This window comes from Myotis myotis, unplaced genomic scaffold (assembly GCF_014108235.1).
Source record: "Myotis myotis isolate mMyoMyo1 unplaced genomic scaffold, mMyoMyo1.p scaffold_m19_p_18, whole genome shotgun sequence".
NCBI lineage: Eukaryota > Metazoa > Chordata > Mammalia > Chiroptera > Vespertilionidae > Myotis > Myotis myotis.
Genome location: NW_023416322.1, coordinates 12,666,311 through 12,691,655, shown reverse-complemented (window position 1 = coordinate 12,691,655; position 25,345 = coordinate 12,666,311). Strand labels below are relative to the sequence as shown.

Genomic DNA, 25,345 nt, shown 5'->3' with positions numbered 1-25,345 from the left:
ATTAAGGGCTGCTTCTGTGACTTGATTAGCATATGTGTCCCAATGCTCTGGGCTGGGCACTAATGAAGAAGAATGAGGTTCTTGGTAAATTCCCTGGATGCCAGGCAGTGCCAGAAGGGGGACATGTAATACTCTGAGCCAGGGAATGGGAGCTCCCCCTGAGATGGCTTATAGCTTAGTTCCCAAAGAACTAGTTAGTAGCTTAGTTCCCAAAGAACTAGTTAGTAGCTTAGGTCCCAAAGAACTAGTTAGTAGCATAACATATTCTGACTTCTTTCTCTAACACAACTTTAGAGCCATGGTCTCCAGAGGGGACACATCAGAGGAACCACTGGGGTATGGGGAGAAACTATTAGAATTTCTATTTATTTTTTTAAAAAATTTCTATTTATTTTTTATCTTGTCTTTTTAAGATTTCTATTTTTGCATATGTTTTATGTTAGTAAATATTACATGCATGTATTATATAAATAGTAACTAATCATCGATTAGAAACACAAATGGCGAATCTCTTTATTTTTTAAAATACTTTATTGTTGAATGTATTACATGTCTCCTTTCCCCCCATTGACCGCTCCCAATGGCTAACCATTTTTTAATGAGGAAGTGTGTGAGCAGAGGTTTTAGAGACCACTGCTCTGGAGAATCTCCGAAGCGTTGGGTTTGAGATGCTGGCTCAGAGCTGTCTAGCCAAGGAGGAAGGCCCAGCCTGTGTGGACAGGCTGAGTGGTGAGGTGGAACCTAATTGTTCTTGAGAGGGGGCTTGCCAATATTTGGGATGACTGTGCCCTGGGCCACCTCAGGGCTCCCTGCTGCCTGGTCTCTAGGGCCGATCATGCATTCTTTCCTGAGGAGATGGGATCAGGGTTTCTTAGAGGGACATTGGGAGAGATGAGAAGCCTAGGATGTTCTTCTGCGTGTGTGTGTGTGTGTGTGTGTGTGTGTGCACGCGCGCGCCAAATTAGGACCTTGCAGGTGGTCGGTGGAGTGGCTCCTGTCACCATGGTTAGGAGCCTGACATTTTAGGACTTGTGTCCTTGTTCTCCATGTCTTTATTTCTGTTGTGACTTATGTTTGTGACAAATACTTCTGGTGGCCTAACAGAACCCCGTTTTTGGGGGGTGGGAATGTGCTCCATTTCTCAACCTCCCTTAAAGGGAGAGGTGACCACACGATATGTGTCTAGCCCATGGGATATGAGCTGAAGTCCTGGAGAAGGCCTCCCGGTGGGCTCTTCCTCTGGGTCAGACTCATCTGGCATGCCCACGTGCATCTTTCGCCCTTCATATTCCTGTTTTTCTTGCCTGAAACACAGCATGATGCTGAGCAGATGTCCTGTGACCACACAGTGGCCAGGAACAGGATGGATAGCTGAGTGGAAAGACAGAAGGAGCCGGCTCCATAAGGCCCTGGTCTGTCCTTTGCAGACGTTTTGTGACGGGAGGAAAAGAAATGTCTACTTGCTTCAGCCCCTGACAGTGGGTTTTTCGGTTGCTCCCAAAGGAGTGCAGTGCTAGCAAACATGAAGGTCAACTCGCTGACCCTTTAGTTAAGGTTGTTGACTTCATGCAATACGTGGACACCTTGAGAGTTGAAGAATGCGAATATCTCCTCTTTGGGAGCCCTTGTTCCCCCTCTTTCCCTGGCAGTGGTAGACATAAGCTGTTCTGCTACTTTCAAGTCCTTGGAGGAGAGAGGCATTGTGCTGGGCCTTTAAGAACAACTACTTATGTTAAGAATGTGGAAAGAGAAAGTCAGGGTGGTGCTGCTGGAGCCGGCTGAGCAGGTTTGAGAGAGCTGCTGGTGCATATCTCTTCTCATAAACACTGGGTGATGTCAACTGGTGGCTTGAAATCAACCGTGGTGAGAGTGTTTACATCATGGGCATAGCAAATTCACACATTAGGGCTTCTCCCCTTTCCTTCTCTTTTTCTGGAGAACAACATACACCAACACATCCTTGGAAAGATCAGAGGTTTCATTTATAACAACATCAATATTGTTTCATAGCTTTTCTTACTTCCCCCATGCAGTCCAATGAGTGACGAGTGAGCAGAATCAGGGAGCTGCTGATTTATACTGAACACACATGTAAGGGAAAGGCATGTATGTGTATACTATTTTAACAAAAAATGGATTATAGTATACATATTTGTAAGCACCTTGTTTTATATACTTAACAATATGTCATGAAGATCCTTGCCTGTGAGTACATAGAAATCCACCTCATCCCTTTCTATCACTCTATAGTGATTTCATAACATTGATGTCCCATGGGTAGACATTAAGGTTTTTAATTTTTTGGTTAGGGTTAGCCCTAACCACGAATGTAATATTTAGAAATTTTTTTTTGTTTTCCTAACAGGTTCTTGCATTAAGAGAATATCTTTGTTTTCTTAAAAAATTGCTGGATGGCTTCAAGTTAGAATCAGAATCCATGATGAATGAGGGGAGAGGAAGGCCAATAGGAGCTAAATTCCCTGGGGGTCAGAGTCATATTGGCGGTGGAGCCAGGAGGAAGCACTTTCAAAGAGACATGGCCAAGGGAGGTCTTTGGAGTTAGATGACGCACACTGAATGAATGTAAATTCAATCTTCGTTCTTACCTCCGAAATATTAGGAACATGCAACAGTGCTCACTCAGTAAGAGTGGAATTGCTTTTGGGATCCACAAAGAAATGCTGGCCAGCGTGGCTTAGTGGTTGAACATTGATCTATGAGCCATGAGGTCACAGTTCCATCCCTGGTCAGGGCACATGCTCAGGTTGGGGGCTCAATGCCTGGTGTGGGGCATGCAGGAGGCAGCCGATCAATGATTCTCTGTCATCACTGATGTTTCTATCTCTCCCTCCCTCTCCCTTCCTCACTGAAATCAATAAAAATAAAAATATATATTTTTAAAAAAGAATAGGGAGAGCAAAGTTGGGGAATTGATGAGTATTGGATCTAGTTTCAGGTGGGTATTCAGTGTGGTGGCTTGGTTAGGATTGGGTAAGGATCATGATGCAGTGGTTTGGGATTGGTGAGCATAGTGAAGCGAGGGTTCCAAAGACTCGTGAAAGGTTAACGGTCATTTTATGTTGTCTGTTGAAAAGTTGAGGATTTAGAATGGATTTGCAACATTTATCTTTCTGGACAAAAGTTGCTTGGAGTAGTAAAGTCGTGCTTATAAAGACAATGAATTGTAATGTCATGCTAATGAAGACGGTTAACCGGGAGCCCTCGATGATTTCAGTTCCCAGACCTAATTTTTTGTGCCCTGGAAGCCCTAACCATGGAAGCACTATGTTTGGGAGCATTGAGTTCATGCTGGATATACAGCCTGTCCCTCCAGAACACTCTCCATCCTTTTCCACCCTGCTCTGTGCATGGGGAAAGCTGACCTGTTTAGTTTATATCCATCTGCTCCCTTGCACCTCTGTTCAGTTAATAGGAAATATCAGCAAGAAATCAGAGAGTGATGAGAGCGAGCCTGGGGCATTTATTCCTCCAGGTTCCTCCTTCAAGATCCTTAGTGGGCTGGTTGCATTCCTTAACTGAATGGCATAGCTCCTGCCACACGGCACTCTCCAAACAGTTCTTTTTATCTCTGGGCTTTCATAACAGTTCTCTCCTCTTGTCCCTACCGGGGCGGGCCCAGGCTTGAAAACAGCCGCAACTGGCCCTGATAGACACGTTATCTCTTGTGATTGCCCTTTGGTCTTGCCCACACTTTTTGTAAATAATCCCTTTGTTATTAAACTCTATTAACATGATCTCTTCCAAGTTTGGGGCCTGACTAACTAAGGTTTTGTTGAGTTGTTAATGTAACTGAAGTCTTGTTTGCTATTTGGTTATATTCAGGTGATACCTGGCAAGCGTTGGATAAGTATTTGTTGACCGAAGGAATGATTAAATGTGTGAATGGCAGGACTTGAACTCCAACTCCTTCTCTCCAAATGTCTAAAAAACAGTGGGGGCGTCCTGTTGGGGTGCCTGGCCAGCCTGGGTGAGTGGCTGATGGCTGTTTGCAGGCTGGCCATGGCCCCCAGCCACCCAAGCTCCCAGTGGAGGCTGACTGGAAGCAGGTATCTGGGATTTATTTATCTTCTATAATTGAAGCTTTGTTGCCTTGAGCAGAGGCCACAGCTGGCCAGGGCAGGTAGGAAACAGTTGAGCATTCACATGTAAAGCATCGACGCTTTATGCATTCTGAGTGCAACAGGTGAGCACAGGCTGTGTGGCTCCCGTTTCTAGAGACCTCCGCTCTGGGGTTTTCCTTAGTGATTCAGACCCAGGCGTCCTCCTTCCTAGAGGAGCAATAACAAAGAAGAAAAAGAATCTGAAATATACATACTAGTGAAGACATTACGTCAATTAAATGAAGAGTAGGGTGATTTCTTCAACTCAAAAACAACGAAAACATTCAAACCATAAAATAAGAAATGAACACTGATAACTTTTACTTGTATAGGTTATGGTTTTAAAGGCACCATACTGAATGGACGAAAGTTACAGCTACCAGTTATGATTTGGAAAGTTTATGTGACCTCTATTACAATTTATTATACTAAGCATCAGACCATTATTATATACTAGAGGCCTGGTGCACAAAAATTTGTGCACTCAGGGAGCAGGGGGTTGGTCCCTCAGCCCAGCCTGGGCCCTCTTGCAGTCTGGGACAACTCAGGGGATGACCACCTGCTGGCTTAGGCCCGCTCCCTGGGGAATTGGGCCTAAGCTGGCAATCAGACATCCCGCTGGCAGCCCGGGAGCCCTCGGGGGATGTACACTTGCCAGCAGGGAGCAGACCTAAGCTGCAGTTGGACATCCTTAGCACTGCTGAGGAGGCAGGAGAGGCTCCCACCACCACTGCTGTACTGGCAGCCGTCGGCCTGGTTTGTGGCTGAGCAAAGCTCCCCCTGTGGGAGTGCACTGACCACTAGGGCGCAGCTCCTGCATTGAGCGTCTGCCCCCTGGTGGTCAGTGTGTGTCATAATGACCAGTCATTCCCAGTCATTCTGCTGTTAGGGTCAATTTGCATATTACCCTTTTATTATATAGGATAGAGGCCTGGTGCATGGGTGGGGGTCCCGCTGGGTGCCTGGCCAGCTTGGGTGAGGGGCTGAAGGCCATTTTCAGACTGGTCACACCCCCTTCAAGGTGGGGATCCCCGCTGGAGTGTCTGGTCAGTCTGGGTGAGTGGCTGATGGCTGTTTGCAGGCTTGCCACAGCCCCTTCAGGGTGGGGGCGTCCTGTTGGGGTGCCTGGCCAGCCTGGGTGAGTGGCTGATGGCTGTTTGCAGGCTGGCCATGGCCCCCAGCCACCCAAGCTCCCAGTGGAGGCTGACTGGAAGCAGGTATCTGGGATTTATTTATCTTCTATAATTGAAGCTTTGTTGCCTTGAGCAGAGGCCACAGCTGGCCAGGGCAGGTAGGAAGCTTGGCTTCCTCCATCGCCAGGGCAACCAAGCCTCCTGCTTGCTCCAGCTCTGTGGCTGCCATCTTGGTTGGGTTAATTTGCATATAGTCGCTCTGATTGGCTGGTGGGCATGGCTTGGGGCGTAGTGGAGGTGCAGTCAATTTGCATGTTTCTCTTTTATTAGATTAGATGAGGTAAATTTGATATAATTATCTTATAATTTTATACCTATGGTGACTAACAATTTCACAACTGCAGGTTCCCATAGAAAAGAAGGAAATCTTACCCTTTGTAACAGCATGGATGGGCCTAGAGAGAATATTATGATAAGTGAAATAAGCCAGTTAAAGAAAGACAAGTACCATATGATTTCACTCATATGTGGAATCTAATGAACAAAATAAACTAACAAACAAAATAGAAACAGACTCATAGACAGACAACAGACTGACAGCTATTAGAGGGGAGAGGGGCTGCAGGGTTGAATGAAAAAGGGGGAAGGATTCAGCAAAAACAAAAACAAACAAACACGCAAACAAACAACAAAAAACTCATAGATAATGCAGCTTCATGACATTTGGTATAATCACATGTTCACTGTGCAAGTGTTAGACGAACTCCTTCAAACTGGGAGACATGAGGCATGGCTTGCAACTCTCTGGGGAGACTGACTCATTTATCTCTCTGGGTAGATGCCTTCATGGATGGAGCTTAGATAAACATCTGGCAGAACAGTCCCAAGCTCCCTTATCCTAAGGACATTTCTAGTTGTTTATAAATTTTTCCATATTATAATTTCGTAGGCTGAGGAATTCCAGGATCCTCCTCCCTGGATTTTTCAGCAGGAGACTGGTCCATCCTATTTTGCCATAATACACTTCCTCTTGGCGTAGAGCTCCCCCTTTGATGATCTCCAGGGCACAGTCTTCCTTTGGAGCTGCCTCGGCGTTGAGTATCCCAGACACTGCCTTCATGGCTGAGTCTGTGAAATAACAAGAGAAGTGGGGGGTTATCCAAGACTAGTAGAGCCTACATCGTTGAAAGGCCTGCTGACCCTAACAACTTAGCTGATAGGGGCTGTTTTCCAGTGCTTACTCTGAAAGGCCCATGGGCCCTATCAGGAACACACGGAGAAGACTGGGTAGGCTTAGGGTCTGTTGGGCAAAGAGAGGCTTCACACAATCCCTGTCTTCCTGGATGAAGATTTGTGGGGGCAGTTAGAGCTAATTAGTTGAGAGATTTGAATCATGTTCTTCATGGGCGTTTTGATTGGGGGTGAGGAAGTAATGTGGGCGAGCAGAACAGAGAGAAGTCACAAAGAGTGCTGCATGATGACTCACCAAGGAAGAGGACAAGAATTCAGGCCTTTGCTCCCTTGTCAACATTATCCACTTACACTTAGAAGGAATCTCTGTTATCTTCTCTCACCTTCCAGCTTTTCATGTTCTTTTTGCACAGCTTCTCTCTCTCTATCTCTTCCTTGTTTCACTGTGCATCTCTGTCTTTCTCTTGTTCTGTAACTACTACTCAGTGTAATCAATTGCTCTTTAAATAAAGTTTTCTTATCATATTTGCCACATGTTTTAGATAAACTTGCACTTGGGCTTACGAACACTTAGAAAAATTATGCAAAGTATTCCCGTACATTGATCGCCCTGCTTCCCCTAATTATGCAAAGTATTCCCTTACTTTGTTTGCTCTGCTTCCCCTAATCATAATATCATACATAACCATTGCACAATTATCAAGAACAGGTGTGGTATAATTGGAACACTATTACTAACTAAACCACAGGCCTTATTTTTTCACTAATGCCTTTTTTTATGATCTAAGATCTTATCCAGGATTTCACGTACTATTAAATTTTTCTTATTTCCCATCTAATCTGTGATAGTTCTTCAGTCTTTCCTTGTCTCTCATGGGTCCACTGTTCTCTTATTGGAATGAGGTGATGCATTTTTGGCAAGAATACTATGAACACACTGCTGTGTCTTTTTCAGTGAATCTTATCAAAGGGTTCATATTTGATATGTCTTATTACTAGTGATGTTATTAAGAAAAACAAACTTGTATTTGATATGTCTCATATAGGAAAGTAATGGCCATTTCAAATCCAAGAGGATATAAGGTGCTCAGAATAGGATCAAGTGATGTGTGTGGTGTCACTCAGCATATTTGGGGGTAAGAATGGAAAGAAGGGGTCAAAGAGTAGTCAGAGGCTCCATTAGTGACAAGAGCACTTCATTAAATGAGGACTTAGTGCTCTCACTGGCTTTCAGGTCACGACACATGAATTGGGGAGTTCAGCACCCTCTACCCACAATGGTAAGACAGGCGATCCATCTGCAGGCCATTTATTCCAGTCTCTTGGCCTTACCTGTGTCTATGAGGCCGAGGATACAGAGAGTGATTGACACATTGACCTTGGTCACTGAAAATTCCGTCCTGATGGAGGAGAAAAACCCATCGAGAGCAAACTTGCTTGCAGAATAGGGAGCAACAAGTGGACTAGCCATTTTCCCTAAAGAATAAATAAATAGGTTAATGAGGTGAGTCATTTCAGCTGATTTTGGCTTTATCTGTAGCAGGTGTTTTAACTTCTATGGTGTCCCTTAACCCTTTAAAGCAGTGGTTCTCAACCTTGGCTGCACATTAGAATCACCTGGGAATCTTTTTTTTAAAATCCTGATTTCTGGGCCTCCTCCTCCGGAAATTGTTTCTTTGTTATGGGGTGGGGCCACAACATTAGTAACAAAGAAACAATTTCTCTCTACTCCCTATAGAGATTATCATGCTGTGTTGAATTTATAAAAAGAAAAAAAATTTCTTTTCCAACCTTAATATATAAAGAACTCTTTAAAAAAATACAATCAAATCTCTTTAGGGAACCAATCCAACTCCATCCTGAATCATGAGTTTTAGCTTGGGATTTGACTCTAATGGTGTGCAACACAGAATGCCCAACCTGGTACCACTGGGCTACTGACTAACCTAGGGCTGATCCAAATATCCGAGCAGGGTTGCAGACATGGGTTGGTTAGATTTTAGTAAGGTTGGTACATAAGAGGGACTAAAAAAAGAGCCATGTAATCCCACAGCTGCTAACTTTTTTACCTCCAACCCAAGATATCTGGGGATCCAAGGGTATGGCAAGAGCTCTCTTCCGGCCCGGCTGGGTGTGGCTCAGTGGTTGAGCATTGATCAACGAAGCTGGAGGTCATGGCTCGTGTTCCCAGTCAGGGCTTGCTCCCCAATGTGGGCTGTGCAGGAGGCAGCAGATCAGTGATTTTAATGCCTCTACTATTTTTGGCAGCTAGAATTAAATAGTTTAATTCTTAATTAGGCCTTTGTTCTTCTGTCAACCACTCCTTCTGCTCAACTCCTTTTGTTCTCATGAAGTTAGTCAGAAGCTGCTAATAGGGTGTCTCCTTGTCAAGCAGGAGGAGATACCTTCAGGGTCATAAAGAGAATTTTCTTTTTTTAAATATTTTATTGATTTTTCACAGAGAAGAAGGGACAGAGAGTTAGAAACATCGATGAGAGAGATCGATCAGCTGCCTCCTGCATACCCCCTACTGGGGATATGCCCGCAACCAAGGTACATGCCCTTGACCGGAATCAAACCTGGGACCCTTCAGTCTGCAGGCTGACGCTCTATCCACTGAGCCAAACCGGTTCGGCAAGAATTTATGAGTTTGTTTTGTGGAGGGAAAGAATGTCTTCAAGTTAGCTGTAAGCAGTGGCTGACGCCCAGGAGTCTGATACATATAAGCGTCATCTATACCTCAAGAAACACAGACTTCTCTCTCAGTTCCCTGAAACACCCCCTCCCAAATCCCCTAGCTGCATCAACACTCATTCTGTTTGCTTCTTGAGAGAGATGGATTTGAGAAATCTTGCTCTCCTGTCCTCTTGCTTTGTCCAAATCAAAGAAACACTAGTGTCTCAATGTTTTGGCTTTCCCTGTGCAATGGGCACTGGCACCTGAATTGTGGAGGAGTGATTCACGTGCACAGGTTCAGGAAGTTAGGATGTAGACATGTCTTTTGAGGGCCACCATTTAGCCTTCTACATTAACACTGATGTATCTAGTCCACAGACTCCATTCAAGTTTTGCACGTGTCCTCGTAATATCCTTTAGAGATAAAGATCCAATTGAGGCTTATATGTTGCATTTAGTTGTCATCACTCCTGCGCTACCTTTAAGCTGGATCATTATCCAGTATTTCCTTAACTTTCATGACCTTGACACTGTTGAGTACTGCCAATAATTCTGTACACGGTGATACGCTGGAGCTGGCTCCTGCTGGATCACGAGAGCTGATTGCTCCATTTCATTGAATTTTGCAGGCAGGCTGAGGTCATGTTGAAATGGCCATCACGAGATTCTTATATATGGAAATGCTACACATAAAATTATTTGATTGTTGCCTTTTGGAGAGGTAGTTGTTAAACGTTTACCAGCATCCTGCCGATGAATGTCCCTCAATTTTGATTATTTTCTGTTGTTTCCTCATGATTGGATTCAGGCTATGCATTTTTTGGCAGGATCACAGGGTTCATTCTAATTTTCTTCCTTTTCATACTTGTAACACTGACAGTGAGAACCTGATCCTCAACGTATATTATTCATTTGATTAATGCCCCCAGTATGTGATTATTCATCAGTTGTACCTTTGCCCTCTGTGTGGACATCCTCCTCATCCCCACTGGGCACTGAACCCGATGCCAGGACACAGGGATGCCCTCTTTACTCCATGTTGAGCTGCCCCATTGCAGTCTCCATTGCAGAGGCCCTTGTTGCCTCTATTATTGACATCCCATGCCAGGTGCTGCATGGCACCCTCCTTGATCTGGTGTGAACCAGGTGCCTGGTATAAACCAAACTACCATTGCTGCCCCTTGTTTGGACGCCCTCCTTATTTCACTTCGGTCTTGACATTCCAAGTCAGGCTGCCATAGCTGCTCCCCGACACAAAGCTATTTCATTCTGCTCAAGTTTGACAACCTGAGCCAACAGAGCAATATTTAAGGATGATTATCCAAAGGATATAGAGGGGGCTCAGACATGTCTACCTCTGCCTTCTCTTGCTTGTAGCCTAACCCTGCCCTCCCGTGGCCTTGCTGATTAGACCTGTGTCAATAATTGTCCCTCTCTCGGTTGAATGACTTATGGGATTGACTTATACAATTCAGCTGAGCCAGCTAGACACCTCTCCTCTGGAAGAAATTGGGAGTTGGGAGATTGAGAGACCAAGAGAGTTGGCAATGAGGCAGAAGTCAAAAGCATATTGAGAGTTGTTATGTTGAGAAAGGGATGTGGCAGCCGGGCTGAACTATGCACCAAATGAAGCAGAGGCTAATAGAAGAATGAGGGTCAGGTATTGCATAACCACCCTCTCTCTGGGACGTCCTGAGGTAGCCTTATTTCCTGGTGACTTCTCCATATAAGGCCAGCTGTCTCTCCAAGGATGGACTGAGTCAGATGTGTGCCCAGTTATGGGCCAGTGATTTGGGACCCCTTCAAAATAATATTCATTAAATGTTGCTCAACATTTACTTAGAGACTACAGGGCAAGAGTGATTTTATAATGCCAGAAATAAAGGATTTATTACATGTATGTATTACATGGGAGTTCCTGAGACAGACATCTTCATGGAAAAGCACTAAATAATTTATAACTTCTATAGTAAAATCAAGTATGCCAGATATTATTTGGATTCTGACTTTCAGGCATATGTCAGCTAACTGCAACATTGGTAACTTTGCTTATAGGTTCATAGCCATGTTGAAAAATATCCTGCCATAAGTGCTCATATATATTAGTATTTATATTTGTGACTGCATTATATTTGCTGGGTGAAATGATAGGAACACTTGTTAAGGCTATTGATACTAGATTTTTAAAAAATCAATTGTGAAAACCAGTTAAAATGAATACAAGAACCATACCCCTTTCCACCAACAGTATATGAGAGTGCCTCTCTCACACCTACTTTGTGGAATTAACAAAGTTTTAAACAATTTTGTAGGCAGACCAACAAACCAAATTAAACAACAAAAAACCACAGCCCACCCCCACCATGGTATTTAGTAGTTTGGTAGTTTAGTTGGTTTAGTCATTTGAACTTGTTTGTTTACTTGGGAAGTTGAGACCAGTTCTGTCCTCCTGAAGTCAGAGGAGAACTATTTTGTGTTTGCTACCAGGTTGAGACCTCTTCCTTACTTTCCTTTTTATTCTAACAAAATTTACACCACGCTCATGGTACAGTAAGCAGTTCTGAAGTGTATGATAAAAGCTGGGCTCATACTATATATACTGTTCTCTAAATTATTTTTCCTTTGAACATAGGATGTTTATAGTGAGTATGTGTACAAATTTACATAGTATTTCACTACAATTGAAGAATTTGTTGCTAGTGGTGGATATTCAGGTTGCTTTCAGTGTTGTTTTTTAAATTAAATTTTATTGGGGTGACATTGGTCACCATGAACATATAGGTTTCATGTGTGGATTTCTAAGTTACAAAATCTGTATATAGCACCATGTACCCTCCACCCAAAGTCAAATCTTCTCCTGTCACCCCCATATTAGGACTCTCTTCTCCCTACACCCTTCCTGCTGGCAGCTGCCACACTGCTGTTTGTGTTCATAAGTTTCAGTTTTATATCCCACATATGAGTGAAACCATATGGTTCTTAGCTTTTGCTGTCTGACTTATTTCACTTAGCATCATGTTCTCAAGGTCCATCCATGTTGTTGTGAATGACGCTATTTTCTCCTTTCTTCTGGCTGAGTAGTATTCCATTGTGTAGATGCAACACATCTTCTTTATCCAGTCCTCTATCACAGGCACTTTGGTTGTTCCCAGTGTGTGTTTTATTCCTGTAAACAATGCCGTAGCAATCGCTGACGCTGGAATGTAGGTTTCGTGCGGGCGAGCACCTGCCCTCACCTGGCCTCTTTTGCTGGCTGCCATAGCCCAGCATCTGGCACAGGGCCTGGCTCCGAGTGGGCCCTCCACACATATTTTGTGAGTAAATGAACGGATATATTTGGGGAGCACTTGTGCAAGTTCATCTGTAGAATAGAGTTCTCTGGCCGAAACCGGTTTGGCTCAGTGGATGGGGCATCGGCCTTCGGACTGAGGGGTCCCGGGTTCGATTCCGGTCGGGGGCATGTGCCTGGGTTGCGGGCGCATCCCCAGTGGGGGATGTGCGGGAGGCGGCTGATCGATGTTTCTCTCTCATCGATGTTTCTGACTATCTCTCTCCCTTCCTCTCTGTAAAAATCAATAAAATATATTAAAAAAAAAAAAAAGAATAGAGTTCTCTGATGTAGAGTTCTGCTCTCTTCCTGGCCATTCCTCATCTTGTGCACCTTAAGTGGACTTCTCATTGAAATCAATACTGATCTCAACAGGAATCCTCCTTGGGCCAAGCTCAACTTCTGACACTATATGTCCACGCCACATCAAATTCACTTTTCATTTTCTTAACTTCATATTTAGGTGTTTGTTTTTTTTTTTTAATGCTATGCCTCTGTGAACGTTTGCAATAAGAAACTGCATAGGAAATCAATTTGCTATATTTGCTGTTATAAGAGTGTTGCTAATATCTCAATGGGCAAGGCCATGTAAAAACCATTTACAGAACAAATTATAAATTGCCTGTAAACACATGACAATGAAATTCATCCACCAATTACTCAACTTTCATTAAATATCTAATATCTGCAAAGTGCTGTTATAGAAAATAAGGATATGATGATAACCAAAAAATAGAATTCTACTGCTCTCAAGAGAACAGGGACCTCACATGCCATCTCACAAGTGAACAAATTTAAATGATAAATACAGCCCTAGTTTGTTTAGCTCAGTGGATAGAGTGTTGGCCTGCAGACTGAAGGGTCCCAGGTTTGATTCCACTCAAGGGCACATGCCTGGGTTGTGGGCTCGATCCCCAGTTGGGGGCATGCAGGAGGCAGCTGATCAATGATTCTCTCTCATCATTGATGTTTCTATCTCTCTCTCCCTCTCCCTTCCTCTCTGAAATCAATGAAAATATATTAAGAAAATAAATTATAAATACAGTCTTTCTTCCATACCTGCGGGTTCCACATTGATAGGTTCAACCATCAGCAGATCAAAAATATTTGAAAAAAAATGTTATGTTGGGGTCGTGTACATATAGTTAGATCTACATCTGTACTGAACATGTACAGATATTTTCTTGTCATCATTCCCTAAACAAGACAGTATAACAACTATTTATAGCATTTACATTGTATTAGGTATTATATCTAATCTAAAGATGATTTAGAGTGTTGACTGAGAGAAAAAGGTAAGGCTTCCAGGCAAGAAAAACCCTTATTTGGGCTTTTGAATTCAAATTCAGAAACACAGATTCTGGAAGCAACCAGAAAAGTGTCCTGCCTGGGGATTAACATTTCGGTTACATTAGCTGTTTACCAAGGATTATGATCAAAGGGAAATTTATCTTTTGGAAGTGATTGGCTTCTTTTCCATTACTGGGAAAGAAACATTTTTTGCACAGTTCTTAGAAAGCACAGCTATATGGTACACAGAAAGTTTCTTCCTCAGCAAAAAACTTGTGTTTTTTTGCAAGTCAGCAAGGTTGATGCAATTTAGTTGTCCACCAAGACAGAGTCAGAGTACAAGATGACTCCGGTCATCTCTTTTCACAGAAGTATACAGAGGAATGTGCACTGGTTATATGCAAATACTATGCCATTTGACAGAACGGCCTTGAGCACCCTGGGGTGATGGTGGTGGTGTCCTGGGACCAATCCATTACTGATACTGAAGGACAACTGTACTAAACACCTTTTACCTGTAAAATTGTCAATTGTTGCCAACACTAGCCTTAAAAACATTCCCATCATTCCACCCAGCAAATCTAGTGTGTAATTGATGTGATGTGCTGCAGTTATGAAGTTCATGGAGCTAAAGGGCATGACAATGGAATGACCTTTACTTTTCTAAAATGGAACCTATGTCATGAAGACCCACTCGGCTAATGGCAGATAAAACTTTTCCAGATGTTTCCAAATGTTCTCTGCCCAATCCAGTGATCCCCCCCCCCATCAAATTGGAGTATTAATATCTCTGTCTCAGTTTATTTCACAAATACCATGTAGGCATTCTCTTTCCATTATTTCACCTACCCCACTGTCCCCTGCATCTGATAGAAGGGGTTTTGTTTTCACGATGGACCTTGGATGTCAGAGAGACTGGGTCTGGGGTGTGTATGTAATGTGTAGGATACACATGTGGGGTGGCCTGCCTTCTAGTTAAAACTTTTTTTATTGAATTTAATGGGTTGACATTGGTTAATAAAATTATATAGGTTTCAGGTGTACAATTCATCATCTGTATATTGTATTATGTATTCACCACACCAACTCAAGTCTCCTTCCATCAATCTTTACTCTGTTACCTTCCCCAAACCCCTTGCCCTCTGGCACTCACCATACTATTGCCTATGTCTTTGAGATTTTTTTCTTTTAAATATATTTTATTGATTTTTTACAGAGAAGAAGGGAGAGGGATAGAGAGTTAGAAACATCGATGAGAGAGAAACACCGATCAGCTGCCTCCTGCACACCCCACACTGGGGATGTGCCTGCAACCAAGGTACATGCCCCTGACCGGAATCGAACCTGGGACCCTTCAGTCCGCAGGCCGATGCTCTATCCACTGAGCCAAACCAGTCAGGGGGAGTTTTTTTTTCTTTGCTTAATCCCTTCCCCTTTTCACGCAGCTCCCCAACCCCACTCCCCTCTGACAGCTGACAGTCTGTTTTCTATCCATGAGTCTATTTCTATTTTGGTAGCTTATTTTGTTCATTAGATTCCACATATGAGTGAAATCATATGGTACTTACCTTTCTCTGAATGGCTTATTTCACTTAGTATAATGTTCTCCAAGTCCATCCATGAAGTCGCAAAGGGTAACATTTCCTTCTTTTTCTATGGCCAAGTAGCATTCCATTATGTAAGTGTATCACAGCTTTTTTATCCACTCATCTACGGATGGGCACTTGGGCCGCTTCCAAATCTTGGCGATTGGAAATAACAGGGCAATGAACATAGGGATGCATGCATTCTTCTGGATTAGTGTTTCAGGTTTCTTCAGATATATTCCCAGGAGTGTGATTGTTCCATTTTTAATTTTTGGAGGAAACTCCATACTGTTTTCCACAGTGGCTGCACCAATCTGCATTCCCAACAACAGTGCTGAGGATTCCATTTTTTTCCACATCCTCACCAACATTTGTTGTTAATTTATTGATGGTAGCCATTTGGACAGATGTGAGGTGATATCTTATTGTGGTTTTAATTGGCATTTCTTTGATGATTAGTGATGTTGAACATCTTTTCATATGTCTGTTAGCCATTTGTATGTCTTCTTTGAAGAAGTGTCTATTCAGGTCCTTTTTTTTTTTTTTTTTTTTAACTGGATTGTGTTTTTGGTGTTGAGCTATATCAGTCCTTTATAAATTTTGGATATTAACCTCTCATTGGCAAATATGTTCTCCCATTCAGTGGGTTGTCTTTTCATTTTGTTGATGGTTTCTTTTGCTGTGCAAAAGCTTTTTAGTTTGACATTTAAGGATTTAATTCATTTTGAGTTTATCCTTGTGGTCTAGTTTCATTTTTTTTGCACAATTCTCTCTAATTTCCCCAATACCACTTACTGAAAACACTATCTTTACCCCATTGTATGTTTTTGCCTCTTTTGTCAAGTATTAATTGACCAGAACAGTATGGGTTTCTTTCCAGGCTCTTTATTCTATTTCTTTATCTATATGTTTGTTTTTATGCCGGGATCATGCTGTTTTGATTACTATGGCCTTGTAGTATAGTTTGATATCAGGTAGTGTGATTCCTCCTACTTTGTTCTTCTTTCTCAAGATTGCTGTGGCATTTGAGGCCTTTTGTAGTTCCACATAAATTTTTGGAATATTTGTTCTAGTTCTTTGAAATGCACCATTGGTATCTTGATAAGAATTGCATCAAATCTGTAGATTGCTTTGGGTAGTACAGACATTTTAATGATGTTGACTCTTCCTATTCATGAACAATATATACGCTCCAACTTATTTGTATTTTCTTCAGTTTCTTTTTCCAGTGTCTTACAATTTTTATTCTTGGTTAAATTTATTCCAAGGTATCTTATTTTATTTATTTTTTGATGTAATTATAAATGGGATTTTTTTCTTAGTTTCCTTTCTGATAGTGCATTATTGGTGTATAAAAATGCAACTGCTTTTTGGGTTTTATTTTGTATCCTGCAGTTTTACTGAATTTATTTACCAGTTTTAAAAGTTTTTTTTGTGGGTGTGTGTGTGGAATCTTTAAGTTACTTTATATACAGTTTCTTCAAATAATGACAATTTTACCTCTTTCTTTCCAATTTGGATGCCTTTTATTTCTTCTTCTTGTCTGATTTCTGTGGCTAGGACTTCCAGTACTATGTTAAATAAGAGTGGTGAAAGCAGACATCCTTGTCTTGGTCCTGATCTTAAGGGAAACGCTTGTAGTTTTTGCCCAATGAATATGATGTTGGCTGTAGGTTTGCCATATATGGCTTTTATTATGCTGAGATATGTTCCCTCTATTCTTATTTTGTTGAGAGGTTTTTTGTTTTGTTTTGTTTTGTTTTGTTTTTAATCATAGATGGGTGCTGGATTTTATCAAATGCTTTTTCAGCATCTATTGATCTGATCATGTGATTTTTATCTTTCAATTTGTTTATGTGATGTATCATGCTTATTGATTTGCAGGTATTACATCAATCTTGCATACCTAGAATAAAGCCCACTTGATCATGGAGTATGATCTTTTTAACATACTGCTGGGTCTGGTTTACTAATATTTTGTTTTAGAATTCATGTTCATCAGGGATAAGATTTCAATGTTATGCAATGCCTAGACATGCATTGGGGACAAAAATGATTGCTTATCACTATAATTCCATAAACAACTTAATCTAGCCCCTGGAAGGAATGATTAAAAACCCAGTCCAATACTCCTTGGCTGACCTCATTTTGAGACTTAGCACCCCATGTTTGTGGAATTCAGATTTTAAGGAGGAAGGATTAATGAACATTGATGTTGACTATTTAAAAGAATATAGCATAGAACAGAGACATTCTTCAGTTAGGGAGAGAAAGCAAAGTTGTCAGTACTTTGGCAGTTCAAAGACATGCTTTAAGCAAACAGGCTGAATTCTTTTGGCTATAGAACCGATAGACTTGAAGGATAGTAGTCCAACTATATTTCCATCCAAGATTTCACAGAATTACAAAGTGATAGTTAGTAGGTGTAGAAGGTGTGGAAGCAGAGGTTATCAAAATTTCACCACGCCCTTGGACTTCTACAGTAATTTTTGTTCCTTTTGGGAACAGTCACACCGTATATATGTTATAGAAAGTTAAAATTTCCAGTCAGAGAGGATGCATGTCTTTGCATCAGTAAGTGTATTACTTAATCAACTGAAATCCTTAAAGCCACCTATACCAGGACTGATGTGAGGGTTTTGGCCAGTGCCCTAGGGCAGTGATGGCGAACCTATGACACACGTGTCAGAGGTGACACGCGTATCAGAGGTGACACACGAACTCATTTTTTTGATTGATTTTTCTTTGTTAAATGGCATTTAAATATATAAAATAAATATCAAAAATATAAGTCTTTGTTTTACTATGGTTGCAAATATCAAAAAATTTCTATATGTGACACGGCACCAGAGTTAAGTTAGGGTTTTTCAAAATGCTGACACGCCGAGCTCAAAAGGTTCTCCATCACTGCCCTAGGGTGAACTGGGGATGTGCCCAGCACTCTTCCCACTCAGTATGCATCTGGAAGCTCTCCCTTCCTTTCAGCCCAGAGGGATGCTGTGACTGGGGAGGATGGGGCGTCTGTGCTGCCCTGGAGGTGCAGGAATGCGTATCAATCACTGTTTGGTGGGTAGTGCAGACACATTGCCCTTTTATCCCACCACCATGCAGGCCTCTCCCGCCCAGGAAGTAGAACTCTTTACAACACCAATGGCATTTTTAGTCACAGCAGTAACTAACATTTGAGCAGTGCCTAAGAACTTCCAAAGGTTGTTGGTTTCACATTGCCAGGAATGAAATTGAGATGGCTGATGTTGATGCTGGTGTTCGCACCTTCCAGCCATATCCTTCTAACTGACTAATCAACAAATCAAAACAACCAACCAAAAATTTTTCTCTGGGACCTGTGATGAAATGCTTTTTACTGGTGACAACTTCTGATGCTGCCACCATCCAGGACATCAGGGACTTCTCTTGACCACACAGGGTTCTCTTCCTCTGTACTCACTCTCTCCCTACCCCGTGGGTTGTTTAGATTGGACGTTTAGTGTAGCAAGTTCTGATTTGGAGTATACGCCACTACAGGCAGGTCTGTGAATAATATGGTGTGTTTGTTTCTGTTTATTTCATTTTGCCTTAGCTTAACCCACTGATTAGGCAACCATATGTTGTTAAAATATTTCACTTTTCAGTTCTACCTTTGCTTCAACTAACCTCACCTACCTACATCTCTTGTAGACGAAAGAAGCAAAGTCCTTTTTACTCATTGTGACCAGGCCTCTCTCTTAGTATGATAGGCTGTAACTCTAGCAGTTTCTCAATGTCCCATTGGACTTCCATTTGTAGACCGTAAGCCATCAGGCTTCTGGTAGGCACTCTGAACTGCTGGTCTTTCTCCGTTCCTTCCAGGAAACTTGTAGGCCATTTACCTGGAATGATCCCTCATTTTGGATTGCCCCTGTTGTTCTCCATGGCATCGCTCTTACTCAGCATGCGCGCTCCTCATTGAATATGCATGTCCACGTCTCTTATTTACATATCTGCCTGCCCTCGCATATGGGAAAATTGACAGTTGGCTTTTGCTTAATATCACTGTGAGCATTTCAACTTCCAGTTTAGATTGTGTTATTTCTGTGCATGAAAACTGGTAAAAAAAAAATTGTTTACTACAAAGCCCCCAACATCCTCCCTGGCACATCTCCTGCTCCGACCTTCTACAGCGGCCCCTGCCCCACTCACCAGCCATGGAGGAGACAACGACAATGCTTCCGTTGCTCTGCTTCAGCATGGGTAGGGCAGCCATACTCATGACCACATAACTGATGTAGTTGACCTCCATGCTTCTGCGCACTAAGTGGATATCACCAGCAAATGGTTCCATGGTAGCGCTGGTGATGTGATTGAGAATGAGCATGTCTAGTCCTCCTGCAAGGAATGACTGTGTTGAGAGAAACTATCTGGGGTGGATACCTTTTCTTTCCCCCTCCCCGTCTCCCTTTCCTACGCTCCCTGAGCCAAGGCCCAAGGAGCAAAGACGATAGAGGAAGTCCAGAGGAGGAGAGAAGAGAAGCAGCCTCACCCAAGATCTTTCCAGCTTTGGCAATAAATTGCTCTGCGAAGGTCATGTCCTCCATGGTGCCAGCAATGTAGTGTGCTGAGGCTGCTCCATACTTCAAGCAGTTGGATACTATCTGCAGGGACGCAGTGACCTTGGTTTTAGTATTGTAACCAGATTCTAAGTTTGACAGCTTGCCAACACAAAAACCAAACTCATGACACATGATGCTGGTGAAAAAGGAAAGAGATGTTATTCAAGTGCTGGTCACCTGAGGAGATGGGGGACTCTTGTCATAAAGCCCATCATCTCAGTACAGGCAGAGGTGTTTTTAAAAAAATATATCTTTATTGATTTCAGAGAGGAAGACTGAGGGAGAGATAGAAACATCAATGATGAGAGAGAATCATCGATCGGCTGCCTCTACACATGTCCCACTAGAAATCGGGCCCACAACCCAGGCATATGCCCTGACCAGGAATCAAACCATGACCTCCTGGTTCATAGGTCAATGCTCAACTACTGAGCCAGCCATCTGGCGGGCCAAGCAGAGATTTTTATAAGGAGGGAGAGGCAAAGCATAACAAAGAAATCAAGGGCAAGGGGTTGAAGAGTCCTCTATGTGCAGTCCAGCACAGTCTATTCTGATAAGGATCTTAAAACTGGTCAAGTGATGGGGTCATCTCGCTTTTTTCTTGTCATCTTGGTTCTATGGTTGAAGGTTAGCAAATCTCCTGGAACCGGGATGACTGAAGGCTGGAGTCTATATCTTCTGAAGTTAGTTCCTAGGATTCTCATACAAACATGCTGTTTATCTATAAGCTACGTCTTAGTCAGAGTCAGCTTTACAGACACAATGTCAAAAGAATGGCGGGCTGGGGTACAATTCCTACTGTTACAGTATTGGCTACAGACCTTTGGGGACAGTCTCTGAGGTAATGGGGATTTAGATGAGAAGTTGTTCACAGCACTGGTTTGATAAGAAATGTTATTGGATTTATGTGCATGAACGTGAATTTAGTGAACGTGTGTGTGTGTGTGTGTGTGTGTGTGTGTGTGTGTTGCTAAATGCAACCCGACATAATCTTTGTCCTCGTTATGAAATACTTTTCTGGAAGTATTTCAGGTAGGGTGTAAATGGGTAAGTCATCACTGTGCTTGGGTTCAAGTCCATGATTTGTGTATGTGAGTCTCTGTGAATATATGTTTTTGAACGATCCTAGTTTCCATGTGGGTAGCCCTAGGTTTGTGAATGTTTTATATCCTTGGGTTTGTGAGTCTGAGCATATAAGAGGGCAAAGAGGGCATGTGTGTGAAAGTTTGCATGGGTACAAGAATATTAATTCATGTGTAGATACTGGAATTTTGATACCTGAGTACATATTTACATATCTGTGACTTTGTGTATAACTGCGTGTACAGAGGCATGTCTATGAGTCTATATAACCGAAGACCTTTGTGTCTCTCTCTATATATATTATGGGAATGAACACTGAAATGCGTATTTTTATATTATGGTGGGTGTTTGAGCCTGTATGTGTGTGTGCCTGCGCATGTGTGTGTATGCATCTGTGTATGGATGTGCCAGTCTCCTTGTGTTGGCATGTATATGTAAGTATATATAAGAATACATCTGCGCATGTAAGCATGTATGTGTTTGTGGGCACAGAACCCTCACCTTCTTTTTTTAAAAAAATATATTTGATTGATTTTAGAGAGGAAATGAGAAGGGGAGAAACATCAATGATGAGAGAGAATCATTGATTGGCTGCCTCCTGCACACCCCCCATGGGGATAGAGCCCGCAACCCAGACATGTGCCCTTGGCCTGAATCGAACCCGGGACCCCTCAGTCCACAGGCCGACACTCTATCCATTGAGCCAAACCAGCCAGGGCACCCTCACCTTCTTTAGAGCTTCTTCTGACCTCGCTGTCACCATCACGTGGGCTCCCATCTTCGCCAGATGATAGGCCATCTCTTTTCCAATCCCCTTGCTGGCCCCTGTGACAATCACTTTCTTTCCTTGGAGCATCTCTGGGAAACCCCAAAAGGAAGTGAGGAGTAAACCCAACTTGGCAGCAACATTCCTCCTCCTGCTTTGGACATGGGCAGCCTTATCTCAATGCCTCACGGTTATGCATCCAGATCAGCTTATTTGCATACACCAGTGGAGGAAAGTTCAAGTCTTTCATAAATATGCTCTGAAATGGTGGTTTGGCTTGGTTGCTCAGAACCAAATCTACCTACTGTTTCTCCTAAAAATCAACAACAAGACAAAACAACCCTCCGTGGACAGAAGTTTCAGCTGGAACACTAGTGTTCCGGGTGTTTCTGGACTCAGCCAGTTTTGCTCAATTGAAAAAAAAATGCAAAAAGTAATCAAAACAGAGAGCCCAGGGATTTCCCCTCACTTCTAGTTAGTCATCAACTCCAGACTACTTTCTTGCCTCCAACTTATCAGTCTTTCCATGGAGCTCAAATATCTGGCTGAGCTGTGAATTTTGGAGTTACTCTTATTTTTGTAGGGGATCTGAAATTGCTTTTCATTAAGGGGGCCAAGTGCCACACAGACCATTTGCTCTTGGCTATGTGAGTTCCCTTCCCCACACTCCTGTGACCCATCCCCTGTGGCTGGAGGACACAGAATTCCTCTCCTACCTCAGGGTCCCTTGTCGTTCTACAACTTTGGAGGTCAGGAAATCATCATGATCCTCCAGCACTGCAGCTACCCATTTTTTCTTTTTATCTATCTCTTCAAAATTAGACACACTGGTACTTACCTGGTTTGAATTCCTCATCCGCGGAATAGTAGTAGTAGGCCAAGAAGATCCCCAGAATGGGTAGGAGATAGTTTTTCATACAAGCCATCGGACAGGGATCTGGCACGAGGAGCCCTGTAGGACACACAGAGAGAATCTACACAACTTTTTACAGCCTTCCAGGCAGGCAGCAGCCTCTGAATTGTGACATCAGGGCCGGGGAGGCTGGAGTAGTCTCAGACAGTGCTAGCCAATTTCCCTGTAAGAGCAGCACGATTGGCTATGGGTGAGATCGCACTTATCTTGGCAGCTTGCATGGTAGATTTCACAATGAACAATATTTATTCCAATGCATTGAGCAAGAAGAGACTTACAGATCGCCCAGTTCATGACTGTACAGGACTGGATTCCCAGCATCTTCTTCTGAACACCATTTACACTAGCAATCGACGACCTTACAAAAGTGCATGGCAAACCCCCATTTCGGAGCATGTTTATATGTGTGCGGCTTCCGGGGAAATGTGAGTAATAGCCAAGAGAGCCAAGTTCAAGTCAAATCTCACTCTCAGTCCCACCTCCTAGTCAGAAGCTATTAAAAATAATAGCCCAATACAGAAAAATAAGCTTCTTAAGAAAATATGTGCAAAATATGTTCTTGGAAAATAAACAAGCCCGATAAACCTCACACAAGTTCAGTGACCATGTATTACAACATCAAAAGGGAATGCAAGCCAGCCAGAACCCAGAAGGCAAGACTCGCAGGAAAGCTCTAGCCGATTTGGCTCAGTGGATAGAGCATTGGCCCATGGACTTGAAGGGTCCTGGGCTTGATTCCGGTCCAGGGCACTACCTCAGTTGCAGGCTTGATCCCTGTGTGGGAGGCAACCAATCCATGTGTCTCTCTCACATCAATGTTTCTCTCTCTCTCTCTCTCTCTCTCTCTCTCTCTCTCTCTCTCCCTCCCTCCATTCTCTCTCTCTAAAAAACACACACACCAAAACCCCAAAACAAACAAACAAACAAAAACCACACCGAAAAACAAAAAAACCAATGGAAAAATATCCTTGGGTGAGGATTAACAACAACAACAAAAAGCTCTCAGGAAAGTACAACGGAATGTACACTTAAGACTTTAATAGCAAATAAAGAAGGAATAATGAGTTCCAAAACCCAAAAATGGTACAAAGCTATTAAACTAGGCCTTATAAATGCTATTGAGAAATGAGAACCATGGAGAAGTTGCTGCAAGAGAAGGCCTGGTGCAGGAGAACAAGCAGCGAGCACCTTCGAGGCAACACTGACCTGAAAATCCCACATCCAGCTAAAAACTGATCTAGAACAATACAAGGACCATAGAGGAGAAACCCTTAGTAATTTAGAATTTATCATAGAATTATAGAAATAACCACGCTGGTATGTCTATAGTAAGAATTCATTAAGGAGCAATTCTTAAAGAATGAATTGAAGATATATTATTGTTAAGTTTTTCAACTTAAAACCAACTAACCAAACCATAAAAATTACCCCATCACAGAGCAAATTCGGAATTCTGCAAAGTTACCAATAGAACTGAGAAAACCATTTACATGTGACGGTAAGAATGGGTATGGGGATTTGGACAAGGAATATGGGTTGAGGGTAGGGGTTGGGGGATTCTCACAATATTAAGACAAATCGAGTTATGACACCAAGGACAGGATCTGGAAACACTCCCTGAACTTTCACTTCAGAGTAAGGGAAAAGAACTGAAGACCCAAAGGAGATGAAATAATTTGTCAACAGAGACCCACCGCTGTAAAGTTTACTTCCAGAAAACAATGAGAATTTGAGAATAGTTAAGGGCTAGATAGAGCTCAAGGTCCATGGAGGGCAAAATAGAAAACAATAAAAAGGAAAATTCAAGTAGAAAATTATATTACCTACTGTCAGAACTGTAAGAGTTATATGCATAATTTTATAACTGACTTTATGCTACCAAGGTATGTTACAGACTAGACTCCATGCTCATCTCTACAGCAAAGGAAATTTAAGTTTATTTTCTTAATACTGTACTATTAATAATAAAATTATAGGAAGAAACAATTGCTTGAAAATATGATGATGCTGAAAGGATGGAAAGATGGACAGACTAGGAAAGTTTATTGTCTGACAAAAAAATAAAAAAAATTAAAATTTACTACTGAAAAGATAATCTAAAGACATATAAAAATAACAATGAGTAGGATAAACAGCAGGGCGATAGAATGTAAAACTATGCTATTGACTATAGTTGATTGTTGGCTGAATTAAAAAATAAAGTCCAACCTTGTGCTGCCTCAAAAGACAAATAAACACAGACGTTAACTCACACACAGATGAATAACTTGATGACCGAATAGCTATCATGCCAGAAAACAAGGACAGAGAAAGCACCTAACAAAGTAACATTCATGGAATTCGATGAAATAATTTTTAGTCAGTGAAGTGCATTAATGAGAAATGAGGACAATGCATAATGGTATATATTCTTAGCAGTTCTTAAAATGTTTAGTCTCAGGATCCCTTTACAAGCTTAACAACTATTGAGGATCACAAAGAAATGTGCATATGTGGGAAAAAAGTCCTATCATCTCTTAGTATGATTATGAAAATAGTTTTGATATTTTGGACCCCCAGTGGGGTCTCAGGGACCCAGGGGTAGCACATTTTGGCCATATTATGTAATAAACACAGATCACTCTACGTCCACATTTACATGCCTGGTTGTTTCATTTGCTTATAAACTC

General features: G+C 42.2%; 1 protein-coding gene and 1 long non-coding RNA gene across 3 annotated transcripts; both read right to left on the bottom strand.

The window, feature by feature from the left end:
• Window positions 1-512: 512 nt before the first annotated feature.
• Window positions 513-5,745, bottom strand: LOC118673044. Its single transcript, XR_004973282.1, has 2 exons — window positions 5,687-5,745; window positions 513-4,289 (listed from the first exon to the last, which is right to left on the bottom strand). It is a non-coding gene; the product is annotated as an uncharacterized LOC118673044 (long non-coding RNA).
• Window positions 5,746-5,769: 24 nt separating this feature from the next.
• On the bottom strand, window positions 5,770-22,816 carry HSD11B1 (hydroxysteroid 11-beta dehydrogenase 1). 2 transcript variants are annotated; one of them, XM_036343430.1, is made up of 6 exons: window positions 22,602-22,810; window positions 21,725-21,855; window positions 19,845-19,956; window positions 19,505-19,690; window positions 7,778-7,921; window positions 5,770-6,382 (listed from the first exon to the last, which is right to left on the bottom strand). In XM_036343430.1, exons 1-6 carry the CDS (start codon window positions 22,687-22,689, stop codon window positions 6,165-6,167), a joined length of 879 nt encoding a protein of 292 aa, XP_036199323.1. In that variant the 5' UTR covers window positions 22,690-22,810; the 3' UTR covers window positions 5,770-6,164. The 2 variants fall into 2 exon arrangements, with proteins under 2 accessions (XP_036199323.1, XP_036199324.1); XM_036343431.1 differs by lacking the exon at window positions 7,778-7,921 and having other exon boundaries at window positions 22,602-22,816.
• Window positions 22,817-25,345: the final 2,529 nt, after the last annotated feature.

Coding starts and splice junctions, on each gene's coding strand:
- HSD11B1 (XM_036343430.1), bottom strand. CDS start 22,689: ATGGCTTGTATGAAAAACTATCTCCTACCCATTCTGGGGATCTTCTTG. Junction 21,856..22,601: donor GGATGAGGAATTCAAACCAG/GTAAGTACCAGT, acceptor GGGGTTTCCCAG/AGATGCTCCAAGGAAAGAAA. Junction 6,383..7,777: donor CCTCGGCCTCATAGACACAG/GTAAGGCCAAGA, acceptor GTTATTTCACAG/ACTCAGCCATGAAGGCAGTG.